This window comes from Aptenodytes patagonicus, chromosome 6 (assembly GCF_965638725.1).
Source record: "Aptenodytes patagonicus chromosome 6, bAptPat1.pri.cur, whole genome shotgun sequence".
NCBI lineage: Eukaryota > Metazoa > Chordata > Aves > Sphenisciformes > Spheniscidae > Aptenodytes > Aptenodytes patagonicus.
Genome location: NC_134954.1, coordinates 69,352,800 through 69,378,138, shown reverse-complemented (window position 1 = coordinate 69,378,138; position 25,339 = coordinate 69,352,800). Strand labels below are relative to the sequence as shown.

The following is a 25,339-nucleotide window of genomic DNA, read 5'->3' as shown; positions in this document are numbered from 1 at the left end:
ATGTTTGAACTTCTGTTATACCTTTCTTTATGCCACCCCCCTGGCATACTTAACTGGAATTAATATGAAATATCATTCCCTTTCCCAGCTTTCAGTACTTTCTCAAGACCTGCTCCTGCTGTAAGCATCACCTCTCCTTCCTAAAACCAGCCAGACATGACATCTAGGTTGCATGACTCTCGGTAATACTGGCTGTTATTTATTGTACTCGTTCTTTCAAAAATATAGCATCGCCATCCCATTACGTCTACTGTTAACCTGCATGACCAAACAATCTCAGCACTACCACCCTTTTCATTGCTCTTTGATCCTTTCCCATTGTTTTGCGATTTATTTTTTTTTCATGTTTGGTTCAATACTGATAGGCAACCACTTCTGAAGAAACCTGTCTTATGTGTATATACAGCAACTACATCAGTGAAGGCATTACCATAAAACTGATAAGAAATAGGGCTAAGAGCCAGTTCCCCTACTTTAATCCATTTAATCCTGCTGTGCCTTCCAGTATGAAGATATGAAATGAAGATATGTCCATGGGACTCAGCAAAGACTCAAATTTACATACCACAATAAGACATGAAATAGTTACAACTGCAATTGCTTAAGGATAATTTAGCCTATTATCCCCTTCTGTGTTACGTTGATGGGTCTGGGCTATTGGTAAGAGTTGATGCACAGAAAAAAAAAGTGTATTTTATGTGACAAACAGAAGAATGCTTCACTAATTTAGAAGAGGCATGAAGAATAAAAGGAATTGCAAATTAAAAAGAAAAAGAGAATGCAGTTTTTCAGGGGATTTGGATACTTGTGATATTTGTACTGGGACCAAAACAATGCTTCTTTTAATAAAGCTGTCATCGTCACATATCATATAAACGGCCACTTTTCAGCCCAAAGCACCATACAAACAATGAACCCAATCTGGCAGTCATTACCTAGTCGTCATGCTCATTAGTTTTTTATCTAAAGCAGTCTGATCCGATCAGATTTTCTCCTCTGTTGTTTAGGTAAGGATCTGAATACATTTTACCACGGTGTATCTGTTAGCCTTGCAAAATAGTTTAATGTCTCTGTAGTACTCGGTATAAGCAGCATTACAATACATAGGTTCTCTCTTGTAAAAGATGCACATACTCCTCTGAAACTGGCTTTTACCTGCTGCTTAAAGGAGAAATAAGTCCTGTGAAACACCTTTAAGGTGAGGAATAAAAGAAGTGTAACTCTTAGGTAGCACATCCATAGTTTAGAAAGCACTTCATAACCATGGTCTCTCCTACTTCAAACTTGTTATCCGATCTGGAGCACTCACTTCAGGAACGTCACCGCTATTTAGCAGCGAAGCTCTGCCTGGGTATAGCTAAAATTTAGTGTATGAGTGTCCTTATTGAAACCCATCACCATACCAAATGGCTGGGCTGTCTAACAAGAATCTGAGGTAGAAGACCAGAGGTGAAATGAATATGCAGACAGGACCACCGTTCCAGCTGCAGATCATTTGCCATTTAAGTGTTTTTGAGACGGGCAGGTAGGTGAGACACACCAGACACACTTCCACCGCCGTTGTCCATTTCGTACTACTCTGTGGCCACATGTTTCCAAACGAGTCTGTCAAGCCTGACCTTTCAATGTTCAGCAGCCTGGGGGCTAAGTGGGAAAAAAATGACAATGGTATTTTACAACAGGAAAAAAGAGGGGGTTTTCCTAGATTTGCACTATTTATAAATGAAGACCTTTTTGAAAACTGTTTGTGTGGGTCTTTGTCTTTATTATCTTTGAAGTCACAGCTAGCATCCCCAAAGGTAAACATTTTCAGAGAACAAACAGGACAAACCAACGGCTGAAAGTTCTTCTTAAACTTTTCTATGCTATCTGTTATAAATCTGTATATTTTTATATTTGCTTGCTATAAACTGTATTCAGTAATAGCATCCAGGCCATGAACTTGTGAAGTTCATTTTTCCATAGTACCTCTAAGAAAATTTTTCTCCTAATTTTCTCAGTGACCTCCCAGCCAGCATCATGCATTCTTATTTATTCTTCCTGTGAACAAACATTAATGGATTTACTTAATTACAAGGTGAAAAACATTACTCATCAAACACCAATTGCTAACGACTCTGCATTTCCCATGATGATACTTGCAGTTGAATTCTTAAACTTATGTTTAATTTAAGGCTAAAGAGTGGCGAGGTTGAACACTGCGTACAAGTGAATGCCTGACCAAATCCTTGGCCAAAGGGCAATGCCAAACAGCCAGAGGAGGAAGGCACCTTCAGCTTCTACAAAGCTGCCCATTCAGTGAAACCAAACTGAACTGCTCTACTGGTTTCTGCACATTTCAACAGGATTTAAGTCCTCTCAGCATCTTATATGTGGGTTTCCTTCCAACTGACTACTGGAATTTATGATATTTATTTTTTTTTAATGAGAGCATTTAGGACAATCAAAATAAGTAAGTACACAGTGTACTTTCAACATAGCTCATCCTCTCATTTTTTTTGTCTGCTATTTTTTCTGTGTATATCCACGTACATCCTAATACCCACACACATCTTAAGTCAAAATTTGTATTAAAATAGTGTTTTAGTTGTATTACTGAAAAGTCTAAACTCTTCCCAGCAAATTACAATTCATGCATCAGGAAGTAAATACAAACATTTGCATTACCTGCTGAAAAGCAGCACAGCACAGCTCTGCAAGGCTTTAAATAAAGATGACACTTAGCTAGCTTAAGTTTCTTCTTACTGACATACAAATCAGGAGGGACTTACCTCAAGTCATGGAGATTCACCAGAGTGAGAGGTAAAGGAGACCCAGTGAATTAAATTATTGAAGAGATTTATCAAAACCAGGCTGAAACTATCTGGGGACCAGACAGTAACAGTGTGATGGTTCCACTGTGACGATGCTGGAGGGCAACATGCCACAGACCTCCAGAGTTGGATTTTAATATAGAAGCAGTGTTATTAGCTATTTTTTAATAAGACTTCTCATTTATTGGAGAACAAGTGCTGCTAATAATAATACTAGAACCAGATATTCCCAAAAGCAGTCACTGACAGGTTAATTCAGCCATTGAAACAAGAAGGTGATGCTATTCCAGATTTCTTTTTGATATGTAAGAGGAATAAAAGAACTGGTTATAAAAATAAATTTGGAGTATGCAATTATATGCCAATTCTAAATTAAATTATTCACCGACGTTCACAGAACCCTGAGAAAAGGCAGGCTGGCATTTTCAGTCACAGCTCTTGGCTTCAAAAGGGCAACTTCTGCACAGCGAGGGAACGAGCCGGGAAGTCACTAATCACGAGGTTGAAAGATCTGCCCTGGGAAGGAGACCGGAGTTTTTCAGACAGAGATGCCAATACTTACAAGGATCTATATCTCAAATAAGAAGAAAAAACTGGAAGGCAGCGTGCCCGGTCCTCACTTGTCAAGCAGACCAATAGACAGAACGAGTCCTTTGGGGATAACGGAGTTCGCGTGGAGATGAAGAAAGCACCAAAGAGAAGCCCGACCTTAGAGCTCGGGAACAGCCATGGAGGAGAGCGGAGGAGGCAGCGAGGGGCAGCTACCAAAGCCCAGCCAAGGGGGTTGCTTCAGAAGGTCTTAAAACAAGCAACGAAAGATTCGTTGGCTACATGAAGAGATAACCTGCAAAGAAGCGGAGCTACTACACAGTGAGGCTGGAGTACAGATTAAAGACAGTCTGTAACTCCAAATTACATGAATATATGCTTCAATCCTCATTGAAGTCAATGATGACAACCACACAGAAACTACCACGGTCGGGATGAACACGTATCTCAAGAAACCGAATGTCCAAAAATGAGGAACTAAGTAATTTCTATCCAGAATAGTGAAAGAACTGGCATATGAAATTTCACGTGGGGTTGCAAGTTTAAATAAATCAAGCTTGACACGAACGATATGCAATCAGAAATAATAAATGTCATATCTATATTTAAAGAGAAAAAGACTATCAGAGCAACTAAAAGCCCTTTCTTCTAAGCTGGGCAGCAGCAGCAAAGCTTGAGAACAATTTTTAAGGAAAGAATAATCAAAGCCAGTGAAGCTAAGAGAATTTGGGGGAAAATACCACATGGGTTTAATACAGGTAAGGCACACTAATCTGACATCTTTCTTAGAGAAGAAAACTCACTTTCTGGAGAAAGGAAATTAAATCGATCTCAGCTGTCTGATTTTGGTAAAGCTCTAACATCGTGTCACCTGGGAAGTTATTAGTTAAATTGAAGAAGATGGGGGATTAGTACAAAAATTTTAAATTGGCCTGAAATTGCTAGAGCTAGGACAGTAACAGCAACATTAAATGGGGAACGTCAGGCTGGAGGGAAGTTATTAGCGTCACTGCTGAAGGACTGGTCTCAGAGCCAGTCTTGGTTGATATTTCACCAATTATACTGGCACACAAATAGCTACGGTCCTGTTAAAAAGTTGAAGACAAGCAGCTACATGACTTCTTTATACAGAGAGAACTGGGATGGCGTGGAGCAAGGACCGCATGGCACCTGGACCAGAGTACCAGAGAGAGGCTGCAGTTCAGTAGTGCAGAGCGGGGATCACGTATTTGGAGACTGGGAAAAAAATAATCAGTCTTGGAAAACTACAGGGGGCCTCACAAGATGAAACACTATGTGATGTGGCTGAGAAATAAAACAGAAGAAAACGCAATCCAGGAAGGTATTATGTTAGAATTTCCCTACAAGACAGGATGCAATTACCGGTGTTTTACAAAGCCCTGCTAAGACCCTCTCTGGTGTAGCGTGTACAAATCCAGACACTTAGTTTCCCAAATTCAAACAGAAACAAATGCAGAAGAGAAACATCAAGGTGATTGTGAGAATGAAGCTCCCGTCTTGCAAGGAGAGGCTAAAAGGGTTTGATATGCCTGGAAACTGAAAGCTGTGAGGGATGGCTCTCATGATTAGAGAATAAAGATGTTTTCTCCCTATGAAATCTGCAGGGCAACAAAATACCAGAGAGCAGAGCTTTTAGTACTAATGGAAACTTCAGCAAAGACGAGACAGAAAAAAATACCCATCCTGGGAATGATAAGGTTTTTAAACAGGAGAGGACGGGCCAGCCTTTTCACCGGAGTAATGCAGATCACCTCCCTAATGCCAAGGCAGAGTTTAATAATGTTTTCAACCGGCCAATACAGTTGCGTGCAATTTCTGTGACCATAACAGAGAAATGAGTCCTGTGTCCTGTGAAAATACCATGAGCGTTTCATGTGTGAACCTGGAAGAAGGCAGTGTAATACCTGCTGCACCTCCTCTCTCCCACGGGTGATCATACATTAATTTTCTTGCAAACCTTCAATTAGAGGAGTGAGCCAAACAGACAATTATCTTGATGAAACCTCGAATTAAATGCAAATTAAATTCAAGACCACTGAAAACGTGATCTTTGACTAGAAGTAGGTAACGAACTGGGTTTTGTCTTTAGCAGTTGTTAACTGGGTTTAGGTAGTTCTGGGATATCAAAGAAAAGATAAATTGACTTAAGGGATGACTAATGTAAAGCTATTAAGATAAACTCTCAGGTTTTACAGCTTGTTAGAAAATATAATTTAAAACAAAACAAAACAAAACAAAAACCCAACAAACTTGTTCTTAGTAACTGCCTCTAGATGAAAAATGCTTCTTTTTTTCCAGTCAGTGCTGTTTGCAACACTGAGTGCCGACAGCTTCAGTTTAGGAACCAAGCAAGGCCGGCGTGGGAAGCCAGTGGCAGCATCACAAAAGCGGCCCATTTTGGTTTCCACACAAGCCATCAGGAGTTTTAATCAGTTGAATTTAATGGAAATAGGAAAAAGCCTATTATTTAATGGAAGAATTTACCTCCTACCGAATTAGGAAAGATAGGTTACTTTTCATGATTTAGTTACCCTTATACATATCAAATATAACAATAAAAGCCAGCAACAGTTCTACATGGTAAAACTGAGTGGAGGTCTTCCCTAAGCAAAGTCTAACTATTCACACACTGCAAGTTATACAACATAATTTAAATGAACTAAAAATAAACGTTTTTTTCCACAAAACTTAATGGAGGGGCAGTACTGTAACTGAAGCTACAATTTAAACTGAGGAAACATGAAGTGCAGACCTCTGACAATACTTTTACTTTACTTTAAATAGAATTACGTTCTCTCAGATTATTCTGGCCTCACCTGGTTCCGCTGTAATTCATTCCTTGGAAGCATACTCCTTTCCCTTAGATGCTTGCAATACAATCCAGAGAGCATTTTACATTCATGTGACTTTGAGACATGCTCCAAACTTTTCTATTTTTCCCATTTGCAACACACAAAATCTTTTTTAAGAAACAACTGTTCCCTATTTCACCATTTAAAAGATGCTCCAACAGTGTTGCAAATGCTATTGGACACATTTCAGGGAAGCATGTGGAGACTGATTGTTCCCTTCATTATTAACTCCATTGATAAACATTGATTCGAGCCAAAAAAATTATCTTTTTGTTTTTAGAGTCAAACTTCATCTGTTACACAGTCTGCGAATCAGATCACAATCCAGCAAAGATACGCAAACTTCTGGTATATAAAACGACTGACTATTCTATAGGGAAGCCACTTTGTAGGGCTTCACGTATGACTTGGATCAAAGGTCTCACCTTCACTGAATAGACAGAAAAATGGGAAATACTGCGTAAATTAATACTACTTTCTAAAAAAGCAGAGCCAATTCCAGGTCTCTTAAAAGTTAATTGGAATTTGCCTTTATTTAATTAAATTATGAGAGTTAGGCCAGAGACTACAGGGATAACATTTGGTTAGAATAACCCAGTAGTTAGAAAAACACGAGCTGGAAGACAGGACATAAAACTGGTGTTTGCATCTGTTATCACACAATACACCACGGATTTATGGGCACGCTCCAGAAGTGAAGAGCTGCCATAAACTCCACCCGGTCGGGCAGCGCAGCCGCCAGGCAGCGCAGCGCAGCTGGAGCGCACGTCCTAGCACTCACAAAGTACCAATCACCGGTTCAGGCACAGACGATTTACTGTGAATTACAGGGGGCAAAGAAGAAATAAGCCGTGTAGAGCCTGGATCTGCACCCAAACTTCTCACAATTGAGTTTCCAGCGCAGCCTTTTGATACGGGGTGCAGCGAGAAGAATTACTGTCCGATGCTGTTCTGCACAGCCAGACACGAAGATGAAGTAACTCCCTTAACATCATTAGGAACTGAAAGAAAAGAGTCCCATCCTCAGTTTTAAACATAGGGCCATCTCAAAAATCAATACCTGTCAGGCACAGATCATTCTTTTGATTTGATTACAAACGAATTTTCATTCAGGTGTATAGAAATCAGGTGTATAGAATCAGCGTTGCGAGGTCTCTGCAGTCTAACAGGCGGTGTGACCTGTTAGAAAGGATTATTTTAATTTAAAAAAAAAAAATCTATAGCATACAGACTAAAAGAAATCTAAAATGAACATTTTACTTCAAAACAAGTAAACATTTTAGTGTTATCTGAAGGACTTAAGAAATGATCTGCGTTGCCTTCCCTTGCCAAGCTCTCAGGTACCGTGGTATGCTACGTTATTATGAGAGGGTGAAAACAAGGAAATTAAGTTAAAAAAATATTTATTCTTTCTCTAGCTGGGATTAATTTCTGAGGTTAGCATGCAGATATGACCCAAATACAACTTGTACTTAGAATTTCCTATGTGATAAGTAACTACACTGAAAATGCTGCTGTTTGCATACAACTCCTGAGAGGATACTTATTATGCAAAAATGAAGACATGAGAATGCTGATGAAAATCTGCGAGTCATTTATCAAACACTGACCTGAAATTAATATTAAGAAAAACCTCTTTTATATGCAAATATTTAATCCAATCGAGTTTAATCATTACTTTTCTTTTTCAGGACTGACGAGTTGTGTACGTACTGTGCACTGTAAGATACAATCTTCCGTATCTCATTCTCAAAAAAACCAGTTGTTTTGTCAACGGTTGCTCTGGGAACATGCGGAATAGAAAATTAATCTTTTCTTATTATTTTACTCACCTGTGAGTAAAGCCTATTTTGTCTGCCCACCTGCTGATCACTCGAGTAATATCTGGTTTACATGGTCCAAATACTTCCATTCTCTCAACCAGACAAACTCAAAGTATAATTGATTTCTCCGATGGATTTTCTAATGAATATCTATTGCTACTCTAGTTGCTAAAGTACTCACTGATGTTTGTGTTCCAACAAATATAAATCTGCTTATTTACTACCCAACTTTACAACCAGCTACTACCTGGGGAAAAGAAACACGAAAGAAAAACATCAATGCCCATGCATTTAGAAACGTTAGGCTGCAAACGGGCAGCCTGGTGGGAGTGCCGTCTCGCAGCGCCTCTCTGTGACTAGCCAGAGGAGCGAAATCCTCCGTCCTGTAGCAAGCATTAACAAGAGCTGAGCCTTATTAAAAAGCAACACGATTACATTCTGTAAATCAAACCCTAACTAAACTACATGCTGAAACAGAATTTAAAGAGCTGGTTTGCTGTGCTGCAGTATTATCAAAAATATGCATTACGTTAACAAAAATTAGTATCGCTGGGCCTGGCGTAGGATATAGATTTACATCAAAACTTGGATTTAAAATTTACATTTAAAGCTAGGATTTAACTTCTCAAGGAGGACATCAGGTACAAGACGGATAAAAATTCGGCATACGTGTTTTGATCCAGGTCCAGATCCCTAGTTACACAGGAGTAATTCCTTAATAACTGGATTAATAGCAGCAAAGATAGTACCACTTAGCTGTCAAAAGAATGATTTACATATACAAATATACATTCCAGATGGCCACTTGAGAGTACGCTGGATTTAAATTAAAGGAACAGATTGGATTTATTTTAAGAAATTTTGAAAATTTGCACTCTCATAAAGGGCCATATTGTCAGACTTAGTGACCGCTAAGCATTCCCACCAAACCCAAAACCAACTACGGTGCCTCAGGAAAGTCCAGCCACTTCAGCTGCATTACCTGCAAGCATGGACCGAGGAGCACAGGTCTTCTTACACACTGAAGACTGAATGAAAAACCTAAACTCCATATATTAAATAGAACACTGTATAACAACATTAATGAATGTATATTAATTATTTTCACCAGTTAAATACACATATAATAAGACATTATAAAAGTAGCGTATGACTAAGTCTTCATTACTTTTCAAAGTCTTGCTTAGAAGGGACTGCTAAACCTTACTGTTCTTCAACATTACTCTTTTTACTCAGACTCTTCAGAACAAGAATGAAAATATCTTTATGCCTGGTAGTTAATTAGAAAGTTTGTGAACCACATAATGTCACTTACTCAAAAAAGGAAAAATTATCATCTTTATTTAGTAAAGTCATAATTTAAAACTGAAAGTCGTAATTTAAAACTAACTTATAAGAGCATAAAGGACACCTAAACTTAACAGTTGCTGGAATAAATTGTTGAATGCAGACCGACTAGCAGAGCTGACAGATATTCTTTGGTTTAGCATTTCTAATTGCCAAAGTTCATACTAATTAATAATAATTGTCCGTTTCTCAAACTCTTGCTGAATAGCCTGGATAAAAATCCTTCTGACTATCCGAAAGACATCTACAGTTTTTATCTAATGTGGCATGGGGCATTTCCTACATGATTATATAGCAAACCATTTTCATCAAGTAAAAATGAATTTCAGTATTTTTATTAATTATTCTAAAATATTATTTTAAAGAAAAGGGTTTAAAAAAATCCAGGAACAAATTTTTTTTCAGAAGCCATTAAGACTGTTCGGTGACAACACTGTAATTACATACAAAATTATTTAGGAAATCCAAAACAAAAGTAAGGTTAAGAGAAGCTGAGCATTTCACAGTGGTTACACCTCGCATCGAGCAGAGGTGGATTACTGGAAGGACCCCGCTGATTTCAAACACACAACTGGCAGGTGGGACTCAGGGAAGGCTCTTCCCGTCCATCCCACCAGAAGTCACAAGAAACACAAATGAAATCACAGCAAAGCTGAACTAACCAACGGAGGGTAGCTGACTCACAGCTATTGACATTCTTACTCGTGCCAAAACCCACGGCAAAAACCCCTTGCCATCAACAAAATCCAAACTGACATCAAATCTTTTCACCTGAAATCTGTAACACCAGGATTGGACACCAAAACCTCCTCAGAAATTTCAAAGCTTTGCTAGTGGAACTAGCGCACATTTTCAAACAATAAAGATAATATTTGAGAAAGAAGGAGATAAACCCATCGCAGTTTAAATCAGATGAGTCTTCTGAAACATGCAACTCAAAACTCTTTACTTAAAATTTTTCAAATCTTGCCGAAATTCTCAAGCTAGCCATCTCTGCTATCACTACAAAAATTGACGTTTACATATATACTTATTCTTCAATAGTAACTCATATGGAGAAAAATCTGTTTTTATAATACATGCTGGTTATAACCTTAATTAAGGAAAAAAACCAACAGTAACCTACCAACTAAAAAAAATAATCACCCAATGACCAAACTAAAACCAAACATTAAAACTGGTTGTTCTACTGTTTTGACAACAGCATGTGGTTCAATACTACAGCCAAATTAATTCTCCATTAAAATGTAAATAACCATTTTGAGCCTGCTTTTTAAATTATTAAAGTGTAGCTAACATCTGTTTATTGTGAAACCACAAATCCCTTCTAAAATTAATCTGTAACTCTAACAAACACATAGACTATATTTACCAACAAACGGTGCTGGGTAAACTTTATTAAGTTTATATTTAATTATCTTTGGTTCCGAGTTTGAACTTTGAAGTCGATCTGGAACATCTGAGACACCGTCATGTGCCACATCTGTCAGTAAATACGAGGGCTCACAGAATGCTCGCTTCATAAAATGATGCAAGTTTCCTGGTTAAGTTACAATATGGGAAACAGCTGACTCAAAAATAATCTAAATTATAGACAGATTGAAAGCCCTCATAACTTTTAATTAAGCAATAAATCACAACAGACTACACAGGACTGCTGATTTATGCACTCCTCAAGTGAGAAGCAGTAAATAAAATTAGACAGAACAGAATATACATCTTATTGGAGAAGAAGAATCTGTCCTTTGGCGTTTCATTCATACATAAAAATCCACTTGTCTTTAGTTTTTCTACTGGTGGCTATAGCCTGCAACACACTTATTTATAACACAAAGACATGTCACGATCTATAGGTAACGAGGAAGGATTAGCTGAATTTGTGCAAAGTCATATTTGCAGCTCTTTTCTTAGTGTCCCTGCTAAAACAGGGACTTCAGGAGGCAGGGAGAGCCCTGGACAGCTCTACAGTGGAGACAGCTTTAATTTCTCCTTTCTTCCCCCAAACCCACCTGCATGTGACTAGAATTGATTTCAAATTTTGGAAAACAGCCCTTGCAAACAACAGACCTCTCTGACACAGGGGTTGTATTTGACAACCGCTCAGAAAGCTCTAATTGGACCTTGAAACCCAAAAATCTCGAAGCGGTTTATGTTCCAGCTAGCAATCTGGTAATGCTGACGATCCTGCTGCTGTCACCTAAAAAAGATGCAAAATTCATGTATTCAACTTGCAGATCAAATGCACACATTTAGCTGATGGCAAGCCCAGCACAATCCTTCCAGTCATGTGAGGAGAGATCAAGAGGAATACAGAAGGTCATTTGCAGTTTTATTCTGCTGTCTTGGAGGAGGAAACCAACTAAACAACATAAAAAGAAAATAAAATCCATTCCTGAATCTATCAATCAGCTACAGTGCATAAAACAAAGCAAACCGAACAAATTAGATGGGTATAATTTCTGGGAAATGGCCACAAGAAACGTCTGCACCAGAAAAAATATTAACACTTGTTAAGTATTAATCAATGATAACTGCTGTAGATGGAACAACACAGCAATATTAAATACTTAAAAAAGGCAAGACCAGGGTTATTTTAAGGACCATAATGCAAGAGGTGCCTGAGCGTTCCTGGGCTTGTCAGTAGCTCTGACAGATGAATTCACATAGCATACATCTTCACGTCTATTCTCCCTGTTTGAGCAGCAAATTCATTTCCAATTATTCTCTCTTATTCATAAAGGAGAGTCAGAAAGGAGGAATTTGCTGCTCTGTATGCTCAAGATATGTTCACAGCATGCAGGTGAGTCAGACCACCTTTAACAAATTCTATTCCTCTAAGAATAAAGCCAACCGACTGAATTTGGTCAACTTTAAACTGAGGACACACAGAATCTGCTATATATTTATGAGAAAATTCAGTCCTTCTAAAAGACACTGCTGTCCACTGGAAAAAGGAAAAAAGTGACCAAAATCTTAATTAATAACCAAGCTAGAGCTGCACACCTAGCAGGGCGAACGCAGACGACCTCCATAGAGAGGCCTGTATGAGACACATCCAGACTTGGGTATTTGGCTGACCAAAGGATATATGAGGTACCCTGCCCTGCAGAGAGGAAATTCATTCCTTTACTGCAGTCTTCCCAACATCAGAGCTGGGGCAGGCTGCCGTGACGTCCCTTCTAAAAGCTTCTTCCTAGAACAGCCTCACACTGGTTTCTGACGGTAGTAGATACTAAATCAGGCCAATCCCAGTACCTAATTTACCAACTGAACCCAACCCAACCTTCATTCAGGCTGGATGCTCCGCACCGGGATTCGGATTGTACACACAAGCTCCCTAGATTGGGCAGAGCTGGGCTGCCCTCTGCTTAATGCACTCCCGTTCAACATCTTGCCAATATCTTGTTGCATTCACACTTCAAACAGTTTTGAAATCATGTGGCAGGTTCCACAGAACTGTAAGTTATTGTCATTAAATTCATTTAAAAAGAAATTTCCACATTCATGTCTTCTATTACAGCAAACATTGTTTTGTAATCGGCAAGATAATATTTTGGAAACTAATTTTGTACACAAAGAAATTATAAAACACAGTAAAGAGAAGGAAAATGTGTCAAAACCGTCATTTAACTTGCCAAAAGCAAGAAAAGGGATACTTCTGTGTAATTCACTGTTTCTGAAGTCACATGTGATAAAATGCATGATGCCAAATAGCTGTTTTTCACATCTTCTACCATATGAAAAGGTGAAGACGTATCAACGTTTTTTATTCTGAATATTCTTGGGTTTGTTCCAATTAGCACAGAAGCTACATCCTTATTCTAACTGTTATGCAGATTTCGCCTTCCTTAATGATTGTGAACCTAAAATTGAGAACAAATTACACTGCAAAACTTTGCAGAAAAGAAATACAAAACTTTCTAAAAGGAGGCAGGAGAAAAAAACCAAGATTAAATCTGCTGCGAAGGAATAACCAAGGCATCAATCCTTTGTGTTCTCCTGCTCCTAAGACAAAGACAGGCAAGAGTAAGTTCAGTCTCAGTGTTAGACGCTGTCACGCTGATTTATGACACACAGCGTATGCTGGTCCTCCAACATGACATATTGTCCACAAGAGATTCAGCACAAACCAAACTTCTTTCCTTAAAAAATATTGCCCGAACCAATTTAACTTCAGTTCCTTAGGTGAAATGCTAATACTTTCTCCACTGGGCCACCCAACCTTCTATGGCTGATTTTCCATTTAATTCCATCTCCTCTGCAGAGAAATACACAGGACAAAGCACTTTTGGTATAACTCCTGTCTTTCACTATATTTTGCAGTATGCTATCATATTAAACAATAAATATTTTTATCAACAAAAAACATAGGAACTGTATTTGAATGAGAAATAATTACGGATAAATTTTCAGTTCCAGAGATGCAAACATCTCACTTCCTTTTACAGCAAAAAGTCCTGCTTTGATACACATTTCATGAAGAACTTGGTAGGGGCTGTATTAGGCAGAAAAATGTAGTTTAATCAATTAGCATAAGGCTACTAATTTGTGTGGATTCAGAGTAATGCTAGGAAGGAGACTGGCATTGTAAGATACTTAATTTCACAAAGTGCAAGTGTACTCTCACAATTACAGAAAATAGCATTACACCGTATATCAAGATGCATTATTATTAAAGAGAAGTTTAAAGGAGCTATATAGAAAAAAAAGCCAAGTGAAAAATACTTTTGACGAGGTTGTTAAACTGCTCCATTTTTGCAAGGCTAAAACTTTTCATGAGTGGTGTATTGGGTTTGTGTGGCAAGGTTTTGGTAGCAGGGGAATACAGGGGTGGCTTCTGTGAGAAGCTGCTAGAAGCTTCCCCTGTGTCCGATAGAGCCTATGCCAGCTGGCTCCAAGATGGACCCGCTGCTGGCCAAGGCTGAGCCCATCAGCGATGGTGGTAGTGCCTCTGGGATAACGTATTTAAGAAGGACGAAAAAAACCTGTGCAACAGCAGCTGAAGAGAGAAGTGAGTGAGAATATGTGAGAAAAACAACTCTGCAGGCACCAAGGTCACTGAAGAAGGAGGGGGAGAAGGTGCTCCAGGTGCCGGAGATTCCCCTGCAGCCCGTGGTGAAGACCATGGTGAGGCAGGCTGTCCCCCTGCAGCCCATGGAGGTCCATGGTGGAGCAGTTATCCACCTGCAGCCCATGGAGGACCCCACGCTGGAGCAGGTGGGTGCCCGAAGGAGGCTGGGACCCCGCAGGAGGCCCGCACTGGAGCAGGCTCCTGGCAGGACCTGTGGAGAGAGGAGCCCACACTGGAGCAGGTTTGCTGGCAGGACTTGTGACCCCGTGGAAGGGACCCACGCTGGAGCAGCCTGTTCCTGAGGGACTGCACCCCATGGAAGGGACCCACGCTGGAGCAGCCTGTTCCTGAGGGCCTGCACCCCGTGGAAGGGACCCACGCTGGAGCAGTTCATGAAGAACTGCAGCCCGTGGGAAGGACTCATGTTGGAGAAGTTCATGGAGGACTGTCTCCCATGGGAGGGACCCCACGCTGGAGCAGGGGAAGAGTGTGAGGAGTCCTCCCCTGAGGAGGAAGGAGCGGCAGAGACAACGTGTGATGAACTGACCCCAACCCCCATTCCCCGTCCCCCTGTGCCGCCTGGGGGGAGGAGGTAGAGAAAATCGGGAGTGAAGTTAAGCCTGGGAAGAAGGGAGGGGTGGGGGGAAGGTGTTTTAATAAATTTGGTTTTATTTCTCATGATCCTACTCTGATTAGATTGCTAATAAATTAAGTTAATTTCCCCAAGTCGAGTCTGTTTTGCCTGTGACGGTAACTGGTGAACGATCTCTCCCTGTCCTTATCTCGACCCACGAGCCTTTCGTTATATTTCTCTCCTCTCTCCAGCTGAGGAGGGCAGTGACAGAGCGGCTTTGGTGGGCACCTGGCGTCCAGCCGGGGTCAACCCACCACAAGTGGCAATTATGAAAATATGTTTATACGATTCAACAGAAAACCTGCAGGAAAAATGAAAATCAAGTGTGGATAGCTATTGAAGCTGAATACAAAATTAATATATGCTGGGAATTACAGTAGATGCTACAGGGTTATTACCCTGAAGGACAACACGGGAAATGGCTGTATTTTCCTTCGGAAGCGAAGCAGTACCCACCCACATGGTGGACTCTCCAGACACTCGCTTCGGGAACGTGAGGTAGCGCTGAGGCTACACAGATTCGGCTTGCTACTTTTGCTCACTTAATGAACTAAATTACTGTTTAGTATCAAAACTTTCAGTCACAGCAAGAAAAGTGTAAGGAAACCAGGAGGTTCTCACTATTTTTTGACACTGAAAATTCTCCCACATTCGCGTGGCAGGTAAAAATGTTGTCATTTTTATGACACTGAAAAACCACACTAGAATCAGAGGACAAATGTTTTCTATGCTCTAATTCCTTCCTTTAAGGCTGAGTGGGAGGAAATCAGACCTTCTGAAGGTAAAACCAAGATTAAGGATAGGAATTTTGTTTCCAGAAGTTAAGCTGCACATGAAGCAAATGAGTGTTCACAGACAGAACCAGAGGAAAATATAGGTCAGCCGGGTCCTTGCATGCCACAGAAAGGGACCTTACACAGCCGATGCTACGGATACAGCAGCACAGGACTGGGCTCAGAAATAAACTACCGGCAGCTGAAATCCATCAGAGGAAGAGATTTTATGAGTGCCTCGAAAAAGTCCAGCGGCTTTTCTGACAATTAGAAATCTGTACCATAAAAGAAGTTATTTAAGCAGGAGCTATTTATAGCTACTACATTATTAATGATATTCTTGAAGACCAATTTTTGATACTGAAAGGTAAGTGCAACTCGCCATCCAGGGACTGGATGTCAGCTAATTCAGTGATAGCAATGAAAAACGCTGGGTTCAAACTTAACTTCTAACACAGGAGCCCAACAGTTTTGAAAACGCTTCACACAATGCACATATACATACATATGTATGTATAGAAGATGTATTCATGCAAAGGCAGAGTACAACCAAGTATTACACCAAAACAGAGCATGACGATAAACTCTTATAGGCAGACACACTCAAGATGAAGAGAATAAATACTATTTTAATAATTCACAGTCAGATAGGAGACAAAGATAAATGAAAGCTTGCAAATATTTTGTGTCAGCAAGTAAGGACAGGAATATAACTTGAAGGAAGGAAAACAGGAGAAATACAGTAGTGTTATACATTGCTTATTCAGAAACTTTGTTCTATACAGAATTATTGCTCTGAGAGCAGTTACCTACCTAAATAAAAATGGACTTTGTTTCATTACAGTGTCCTGTGATAAACCATGCTACGTTGCTCTTCCTTAGGCAGAGTTCCTCTGACACAGTCTAAGGGCATTGCTGGATCACGGAAACTTAGCTTGCCAAATGTGAGCCAAAAATTGCCTAGAGAAATGGCTACTGAATGTGAGCAAGTCAAACTTTAGTCAGCATACTACTGTGTTGGTTTTCTTTGTGGTTTTTTTGAGGAATTGAAGTGTGAAAAGCCCTGGAAACATCTTAACAAAAGGCCTTTCCTGAACAGACCTTTCCTAACATTACTGATTAGAAAAGGAGAAAGATCCCCCCCCATACCCTTCTCCACCTCTAGCCCAAGCCCAGCTTTGCCTCACAGAGCTAGTGGCTTCTACAATTAACAGCAGTCTCTGAGCCCATCCAATCTTGTACATTCTAATGGTGAGTTTTCAAAGCCTATAGATTTTGTAGGATTTTCACTTTTGAAAATAAATTTAACACATTTTTTGATGATCAAAAAAATTCGTTTTCTCTGAAGTGCAAGTAGGACTAAACCAGTTATTTTCTATGAAGATGTTACCAGAAATTCATACATCTTCACATCCGTTTCTGAGAAATCTGATCTGTAAATGTACCACTGTCCTCCTTTGCCTTTTCTTTAAACTTCTGCATGCAATTTCAGGAAAAGTACTTGCAATTGTAATGTGCAAGGTGTCTGTATTTCTCATATTCTAGAGTGAACATCAGAAAATGTCATTAAGAGTAAAATACTCATTTTAAAGAAAGCAGTAAGTTTAAATTTCAAATACATTACTTTTTTTTCCTGCTGTGCCTGCCTTTACAAATGCCCTCAATCCTTTAAAAATGTTTACTTACATATATACAGTACATATAAAGGGAATAAACTACTTGCTATGATACTTGTCCTTTAGCAGGACCGAGTGAGAGAGAGAGGGCAGGAAGGAGAAGGAGGGAAAATCTTGACAAGAATATATATTAGAGCAATCAATAAAAAGATAATCCTTGGAATTCATGAGTCTTTAAAATAAGATGCATTTTCTTGTAGTAATCCTAAAAACCTATAAAAGAATATTCAAGCAATAAACCCCCCATAACTCATATTTAACCTTTCATCATGTAGAACTACATATTAAATAGCTTAGCAACTGCATGCTGTGTAAGTGCATTCAAATAAGAGCAGAAAAAGAAAAACGTAAATGCTACACCTCTCTTAACATGCATTGCACAGCCAAGAACATCTGCCAGCTGACCCCATAATCCGATCGGCTGTTCAGAAGCAATCATTTCCTTAGATAAGAGCTGCGCAGCTTCTACATGCAATGCCCATTTTCTTTAAAAGATGGAGCAAAATGTAGTTAGCCAACTCTTCAACAATTTTCAAACACTTAGAGGTATAAGAAGAAAGTAATTCAACATATTACATGGATCTGCATTAAAATACCGTCATCTCTTCCCCCAAATATTGTAATTCATCTTTTAATTTCACAGGGCAATAACAGAGAGGAAGTTTACGGCTGAAGTGACTATATGAAATCAAGTGATTATATCAGAATACCAAGTGCATACAGCCCACGCAAACTGTTTGTCACTTCTATTAGGAAATAACAAAACCTGGAATAAAATCTGGAAGGGCTCAACCTAGTCCATCGACTATAATGAGAAGAAGAAATACATAAAAGCTGAATTAATTCTCCTAACTCTGAGTTTACTTCTCGCACCTACTGCAAAAGGAGTGGACAGCTTGAGAGGCTCTACAGGCAGGGGGGGATGAAGACATCCAAAAGAATGGTTTCAAGATACTCCAGAAGAGCCAAAACCTCTGTGGAATTAAGAGCATAAAGCCCATGGAATACCATACAGTAAGAGGACATGTCATCACCTCTCTATATAATTAAATTTCTGCTAAAAAGTTCTGTCCTAAATACACAAGCAAGCTGCACTACACTGATTGAACTGACTCTAGGAGGATAGTCCTTTATGAAGCAGTTTATGTGACTCAAATAATTACTTATATTCATCAAATAAATTGTTTTGATCATGCAAATTGCCCCTCTCTCCAAAGCAGCAGCTTTGCTCAAGTATCTGTATTGGCAGGACCTTGGACATGGTGGGAAATGCTAAGAGAATTGCTGGAATAGTGTTTCAGGTAACGCTCTCTGTAGTTAAATTTATGTCAAATCTCTGAAAGGCATTGAAAAAAAAGACATACAGGGGTCTGCCAAGAAGCCTAAAAAACACCCTTCACAAGAAGAGGGTGAAAAGATTATTTGGCTTAATGAGAAAAAGACACAAACTGATTGAGGGCTTTAATTATAAGACACTGGAAAATGGAGGGTTCTCTAAAGTAATTGATTAAGCAATAACAAGACCCAAGCTCAGAAGCCATAATTAAAAAAACCCCACAAACTAAAAATACTGCAGGAAATAATAAGGGAAATCTACTGGCACCTGGAGGAGTTTATTATTGGTTCTAAGTTACCTAACGTCTTTATCAACTGCATAAAATACAATACAACACAGTAGCCAGAAAAAGATAGAGCAAATCGCAGCACCAAGGTGATTTAGCTTTCTCATGGCTGATATCAACCAAAAGCAAGTATTTTACTGCAGGTATTTAACCCAGATTACATAAAAATAATTAGGAAGTCACATATTTATATATAAAGAATCTATAGAGCTTTGCTCTAGGATTTAAACGCTGCCCAGACCAGAGGAAACAGAAGACAATCTGCCTTGCAGTGGATTAATGGTATGTGTCCAGCTTAGCTCAACAGCAGCGCGATCAGCTAATTTAGTTTACCATCTGGGTAGGCAACGGGTGCATGCTGCAATGTGCCTAAGGACCTCGGTGTGTCTAAACCTGTGCTGGAAGTCAAAGCCCAGTGGGTGCAGAGCAAAGCTCCTTCTGAATGGCGCAAAGGACTGAGAAGCATTTGGGGAGGCAAGGAATAGAATCACACACACAATACGTGTCTATGTGTGCGTATCTAAGGGTACATATATATACATATATACACACACACACTTTCCTTATTATCACAACAATTTCTTCTTACCCTAAAAGCCCTGAAATACATAGGATCTGATCCAATCCTATAAATCTAAATTGGAAAAAGGTAATCCACTGGTGTGCTAAAACAGCTAGAAATAGCTTCTGCTTCTATCCTAAAAAAAAAAAAAAACACAAAAAAACCACAAGCAAGCAAACAACCCCACCCCAAAAAACAACCAACCAACCAAAAAAACCCTAAAAAACCGCAAACCTAAAGAAACAGACCTTAATGCAATTCTAAGGTGCCACTACTAGAGCCTGCAATAGGAAGCCCTCTAATGAATTCAGTGGGTTTTAGATCAAGACGCGTGTTCCCTATTAAGAGGCACAAAGCACCGACCACATTTATATTAATACCAGCCATGGCACTTTGCAAGCACAGTGCACTGATAAACCTTACAAAGACATAATTTCCAAGTTTAAACAATTTCTTTCCTTTAATATCTTCTGAAAGGGTTTTGAAATTAGCAAATCTAATGTGTGTGGGAATAGGCAACACTTTATAGCAATAAGTTTACTTTTAATGGAAGTAGTCTGCTGTGTCTATGGGTAACAAGCCCCAGTATCTTTTTGTTACAAAGGAGCTTATTGTTACCATACGACTTACTGTGGGATTTCATTTTGCCTCTTTGGTGATCTGTCTGATCTATTAAGAAAAGCACTGAGGTATGGACAACATACACTTTATTGCAGTTTTATATTTTCGTAGTCCCTGCTGCTTCTGTTAGGCTACTGCCTATGAATTTCAAATAGTAATAAGGAAAAAGAAAAAAAGACAACAAAAGTATTTACTAAGTTTATCACAGGGAAAAAAGTAAACTCTGAAGAAAATGAGGCAAGCTCAGAATCAGGTGTTAGAAGTGGTGCTGCATCCCGGTACACGACTGCTGCCGCAACGGTTGCACAGAAAAACAACAGGATCCACCAGCTCTAGCACCTACAAGCCACTACACAAATAAATCTTTGTATGAATACTATTGAAGTCCTTCTACACACACTATGCAACATATTTTTATATATATATATTCATAACATATATATAGGTAGTCCCTTCAGCATGGCTGTTTCTGTCCTATTAATTAATTTTCATGGTTGAATCTGAAATAAGGGACAGGCAAAACTAAATAGTACTACATAAGTGTTAATTAGTGCTGAGAATTAATCAGCAAATGTAGGAAATCACTATTAGTTTTGCAGATGCATATAGCATTAAGTAGCATTTAAAAAAGATGCTGATCTTTTTTAAAGAGTAGCAATTTAGAGATTACTTTCCTCTGATGGGATACTTCAATATTGAATATACACAGATTAATGTTCAATGGAACTTGTGTGGAAGGGAATTGTTGCTAAAAATAGCAATATATATTTAACGAATGTTTTTGCAGCAACCATAGTCTCAGAAAGAATTAAAGACTTTTAAAATATCCATGACATCTGAGCTCTCTGATGCTTATACACTGTCCAGGCAGGATTACTTGTCCAGGGCTTCCTGTCCTCTGGGAGATAAAAATTTCTTTATATAAGAAATACAGCGTTTCAGGTCAAATTCTGCTGTTACATGAGCATCTGCCCCTCAATCCTCAAGAAGTTCGAGGATTGCCTACAAAATCTGACACAAGGGGTGGTCCCAGAGATAACTCCTATTTTTAATTTCTTCACCAGTGTAGTACCTTTTGATCACAATTAAAAATGCAGTAAGCACAGAGAGATATCTGTTGGCTATTTAACTCCGCTCACCTGATTCTTGAGATCCAGCTTTGGGCAGGGACGACCTCCATTGTAAGGCTTCTCCTTAAGCCACTTTGATCGGACTTTCACCCCCGGTCCGCAAGAAGAGCTGCAACGGGACCAACTGGACCAATCGCTTAATTTGCAATCAAACGGGCAAGGGACCGTGCAAGATTCTTCAATGTAACCTAAACCAAAAATTTAAGAAAGGTTTTAATCACCGCAACTAATGAACTCCCATCCTCTGACATCTCACCGCAAGCGGCGTAATCGACACACAATGAGAACTTCTTTTGGCAGACTGACAACACCTTCCCAACGCGAGATTATGATATTATTTGTAAAGAACAGCAGTGACTAAAACTAATTTCTACTTGGTTTAGTCCAGTGATCATTAGGAAGGCTGCGATAAAACTGACGGATGTAAAGGACACGCACTGGCAAAAGTATCTGTTGCGAAGCTGGTGGTCACCAGCAGGTGGTGATTATCTTCCCTATGAGATTGTGGCCGTAATAAATTCTGGAGAACTAAGTGTACAGCCCAGTTTTGTACTCCTTTAGTATTATGCTAGCCATCTCCAGAGCTGGCACAGGCAGGGAGTCAGAGGCTCTCTTCCCAGCAGACAGAACCATAGGGCGGTGGAGGCACCAGAGCTGCGCTCTTGGCAACTCCCACAAGGTGCGTGAGGGACCTGCCTGCAGCCTGCCAGCTGGCGCGGTGCGGGATTTGTTCTTGGGAGAAGCAGATGAAACCTGCTTCCCACTTCTTTCCGGTAGTTCTCTTTATACATCTTTCCAACTGTTTTGCCTATTCTGGGTTTCATAAATGGCATTTTAAAGCTTTGCTTTCACCTTAACCTGGCTCGATATAAAAGTCCTCCCAAGATCACCACCTCTTAAAATCAGAACACCAGACATCTGCAGGACCGACACCTTGCTGAATTAAAACCCAACAGGGTTTCTCAGGGAAAAAACAAGGTTCCTCCATACAGGCACAACCCCACAGCTGGTTTAGGAGCTGGCATGTGGGAAGAGAGATTTTGCAGAGCCCAGCTCTGGCCATGGAGCTCCTGGCTTGCAGAGAGGCAGTGGAGGATGGCCGAACCCTCGGCGTCTCCAGGGAATTACCGGCACCAGTCTCGGGTTGGCAGTGTGAAATAGCTCCTGTACCTTCCTGCTTACCGTGCTGCATTTGTTCTCCTCAAGTTTCTATTACCGGCTTGTCATGTCTGTATGCGCTATTTTAATTTAAGCAAAAAAGAGATTTCATGTTAGACCATGAAAGTCAGTGGCTGCCAAGATCAGCTTTTATTACAGGCAGCTTCGGCCCTCTGACAGCTCTGGCAATGATGGTCATGGAAATAACTGAATTTCAACCCTACCGTATTTCTGATGTTTCTCATTTTTACGCCCTTTCTTTCTGTTTGGTTTTCATCGCACTAACACTCCTTCTATATTCCTTACCTACAGAATACCAAATTAGCTCATTCAATTACTCTTTTAAGAAGGGTTTCCCCACTCTCTATCAAGGTGACAGTCACTGCAGCAGAGGGGAAAAAAGCCTCCAAAAACCCAGAAGCAGCTCCCCTCCTAAACCCCCAGACAACAGCCCCAGACAACTGGGAAACACCGAGGCTGACGCATGGAGATTATTCTGTCCTGGAGTTGGATTTACCAGCTCTGCCGTGTCCGAAACTGCTGCTGACTCCAAACCAGGACCACATTACATCCTGAGCATCGACCCACAGCAGCAATACACTGCCTCCCTCCTGGTCTTCATGCTGAAGTCAATATCAAGAAAGGTTTCAGACTTATTTAGGCATCCCCCACCAGAAAACATCCTCCTTCTAGAAGTACAAGAAACACTGATGTTGTTTTTGTAAACAGTGCCTTAAAAAAATGCTAGAAACAAGAGTAGTTCCCTCCTTCAGTTCAATGATGCTCTATTTCTTCTCTCTTTTTCCTTCGTGATGGTACTGTTCCCTCTTCCTTTAGGGCAGCCACCCCGTAGCCTGACAGCTGCCATCATTTCTCCCCAGTAACTCATGCTGTAACTCTTCCCTAAAGCTGCAGAACTGGCCCCATACGGTGTGCTCTGGTTTACTCTGCTACCTCTTACCCTGTGTTGTGTTGCCTTTTCATTTGCAGCTCCAAAGCCACTGGAATTGGGTATCTTAATTATTTCCGACACAATCCATTACAGTGGTGTTCGCATGCTTGAGATATTTTGACTTCGCATGCTTTGTATTCTCATCTAGGTGAGATTATACCCATGCACGCACGTATACAAATATTTCCAAAATAGACTCGCTTTTTTCCCCCAGATGAAACTCCCAAATATCCCACTAATATTCTATTCCACCTGCTTAGGTTGCCACTCAAAGCAATTCATAATACATTATGATAAGTAAAAGAAATTTTCTCATGATAGATTTATGAGAAGCATTTCTTAGGCAGTTCTCCAAAGAGTTCTGTTCCACCACCGTATGAAATATCATTTTTCCTTGGGCTGTGTGACAGCCTAGGTAATTAACTCTCAACAGAAACAAAGAAAAGTGCCTTGTTTCAAAGTAGCATTAGACAGAGGGGTTATCAACTTATCAGTGAAGGCAAAATGGGCTAAGCCTTTTGGCAGTTCAAGACCAACCTCTATAATAAAAAAGAAATATAAGACAAAAAAAAGAAATAGAATACAAAAAGGAAATATCAGGAAGAGGAAGGAAAAGTTATAATAAACAAAACTAAAGAAACCTATTGCATTCCATCCCTGGGAAGTGCTGTGGGGATCCCTCAGCGAACCACAGAATTTCTAAAGACGTCCTGTTGCTAAGAGGCCAGCTCATTACTTTTTGAGTTTCCTCACCCATATTTCTAAATTACATTAAGTATAAACAAATAATGGCCAGCTAATAGAGTGTTAAATTACCATACTGCCCAGAGGAAGCCAATTCTCCATATGGAACAATGCTACAGAATCAAAATGGGAACATAACTTTCTTTCAAGCTCTTCTCACAGGCTGCCATTATTTCCTCTATCAATCACTTGAGGTTAATCCTATGCCAAGATACCCATGGATCAAAGATTTCATCCAACAAAAATTTTCCTCCAAGAATCTTTATGTGATGTATCCTCTCTGCTCAGATAGAGAATGCCTTTATGGTTATCTTTTTATGAGAAACTAGTAAATAATGTTGTACTTGGCTCATCCATTGCCTGTGAGAATGAGATATTTGTTTTTCTCTGTAGGAGCCAAGCAATGGCTTGCTGTTGTCAGGGGGCTGAAAAGACTTCAGTTTGGATACCCACAATAATCCTAGTATTGGCATTCCTAGAAAACTTGTAGCATTGGCATGGTGCATAATACAAAACAAAACAAAAAAAAACAAAGGAGATATGCTATTAAAACAATCCAGTAATAAGGAATTCCACATTCAGGCTATTATCCAGAGAAATACTTCTTACCATAACAGAGTATGAATAAAGGAAGCAGCATAAACACATTTCTGAGTTACTGTCGCTCAGCCTGGGGAGACTAACTCAAGGTTGAGTTCACTCAGCTGGTTTTGTCAGTGTCATCCTTAAACATCTCATTCATCCATCACATTCCCCATTTTTCTCTCCTCTGCAGAACCTGGTACCAAAAATTCTTTGAGTTTCCAAGACCACCTATGGAAAAAGATGTCCTCTTCTCCCCAGCCCTGCTCAGCCTGCTTTCCATGGGTTCTTATATTATTTCCTGAAGCTTCCTTTAACCTCTTTTTTTTATTCTTCAAAATCTCAAATACTGTAAAAATAAAGCTCATTTAATTTAGAAACAGATGAGAGCCTCTGTCCTATCTGAACC

The 25,339-nt window shown here is 39.7% G+C and overlaps 1 protein-coding gene across 2 annotated transcripts in view; it reads right to left on the bottom strand.

Annotated features, from left to right (window-relative positions):
* THSD7B (thrombospondin type 1 domain containing 7B) overlaps positions 1 to 25,339 on the bottom strand; it is a 346,109-nt gene that overhangs the window by 63,022 nt on the left and 257,748 nt on the right. For both annotated transcript variants that reach the window (XM_076343106.1, XM_076343107.1), the window contains exon 16: positions 21,504 to 21,682. In XM_076343106.1, the coding sequence (XP_076199221.1) occupies positions 21,504 to 21,682 (179 nt within the window). The remainder of the gene's footprint in view (positions 1 to 21,503; positions 21,683 to 25,339) is intronic.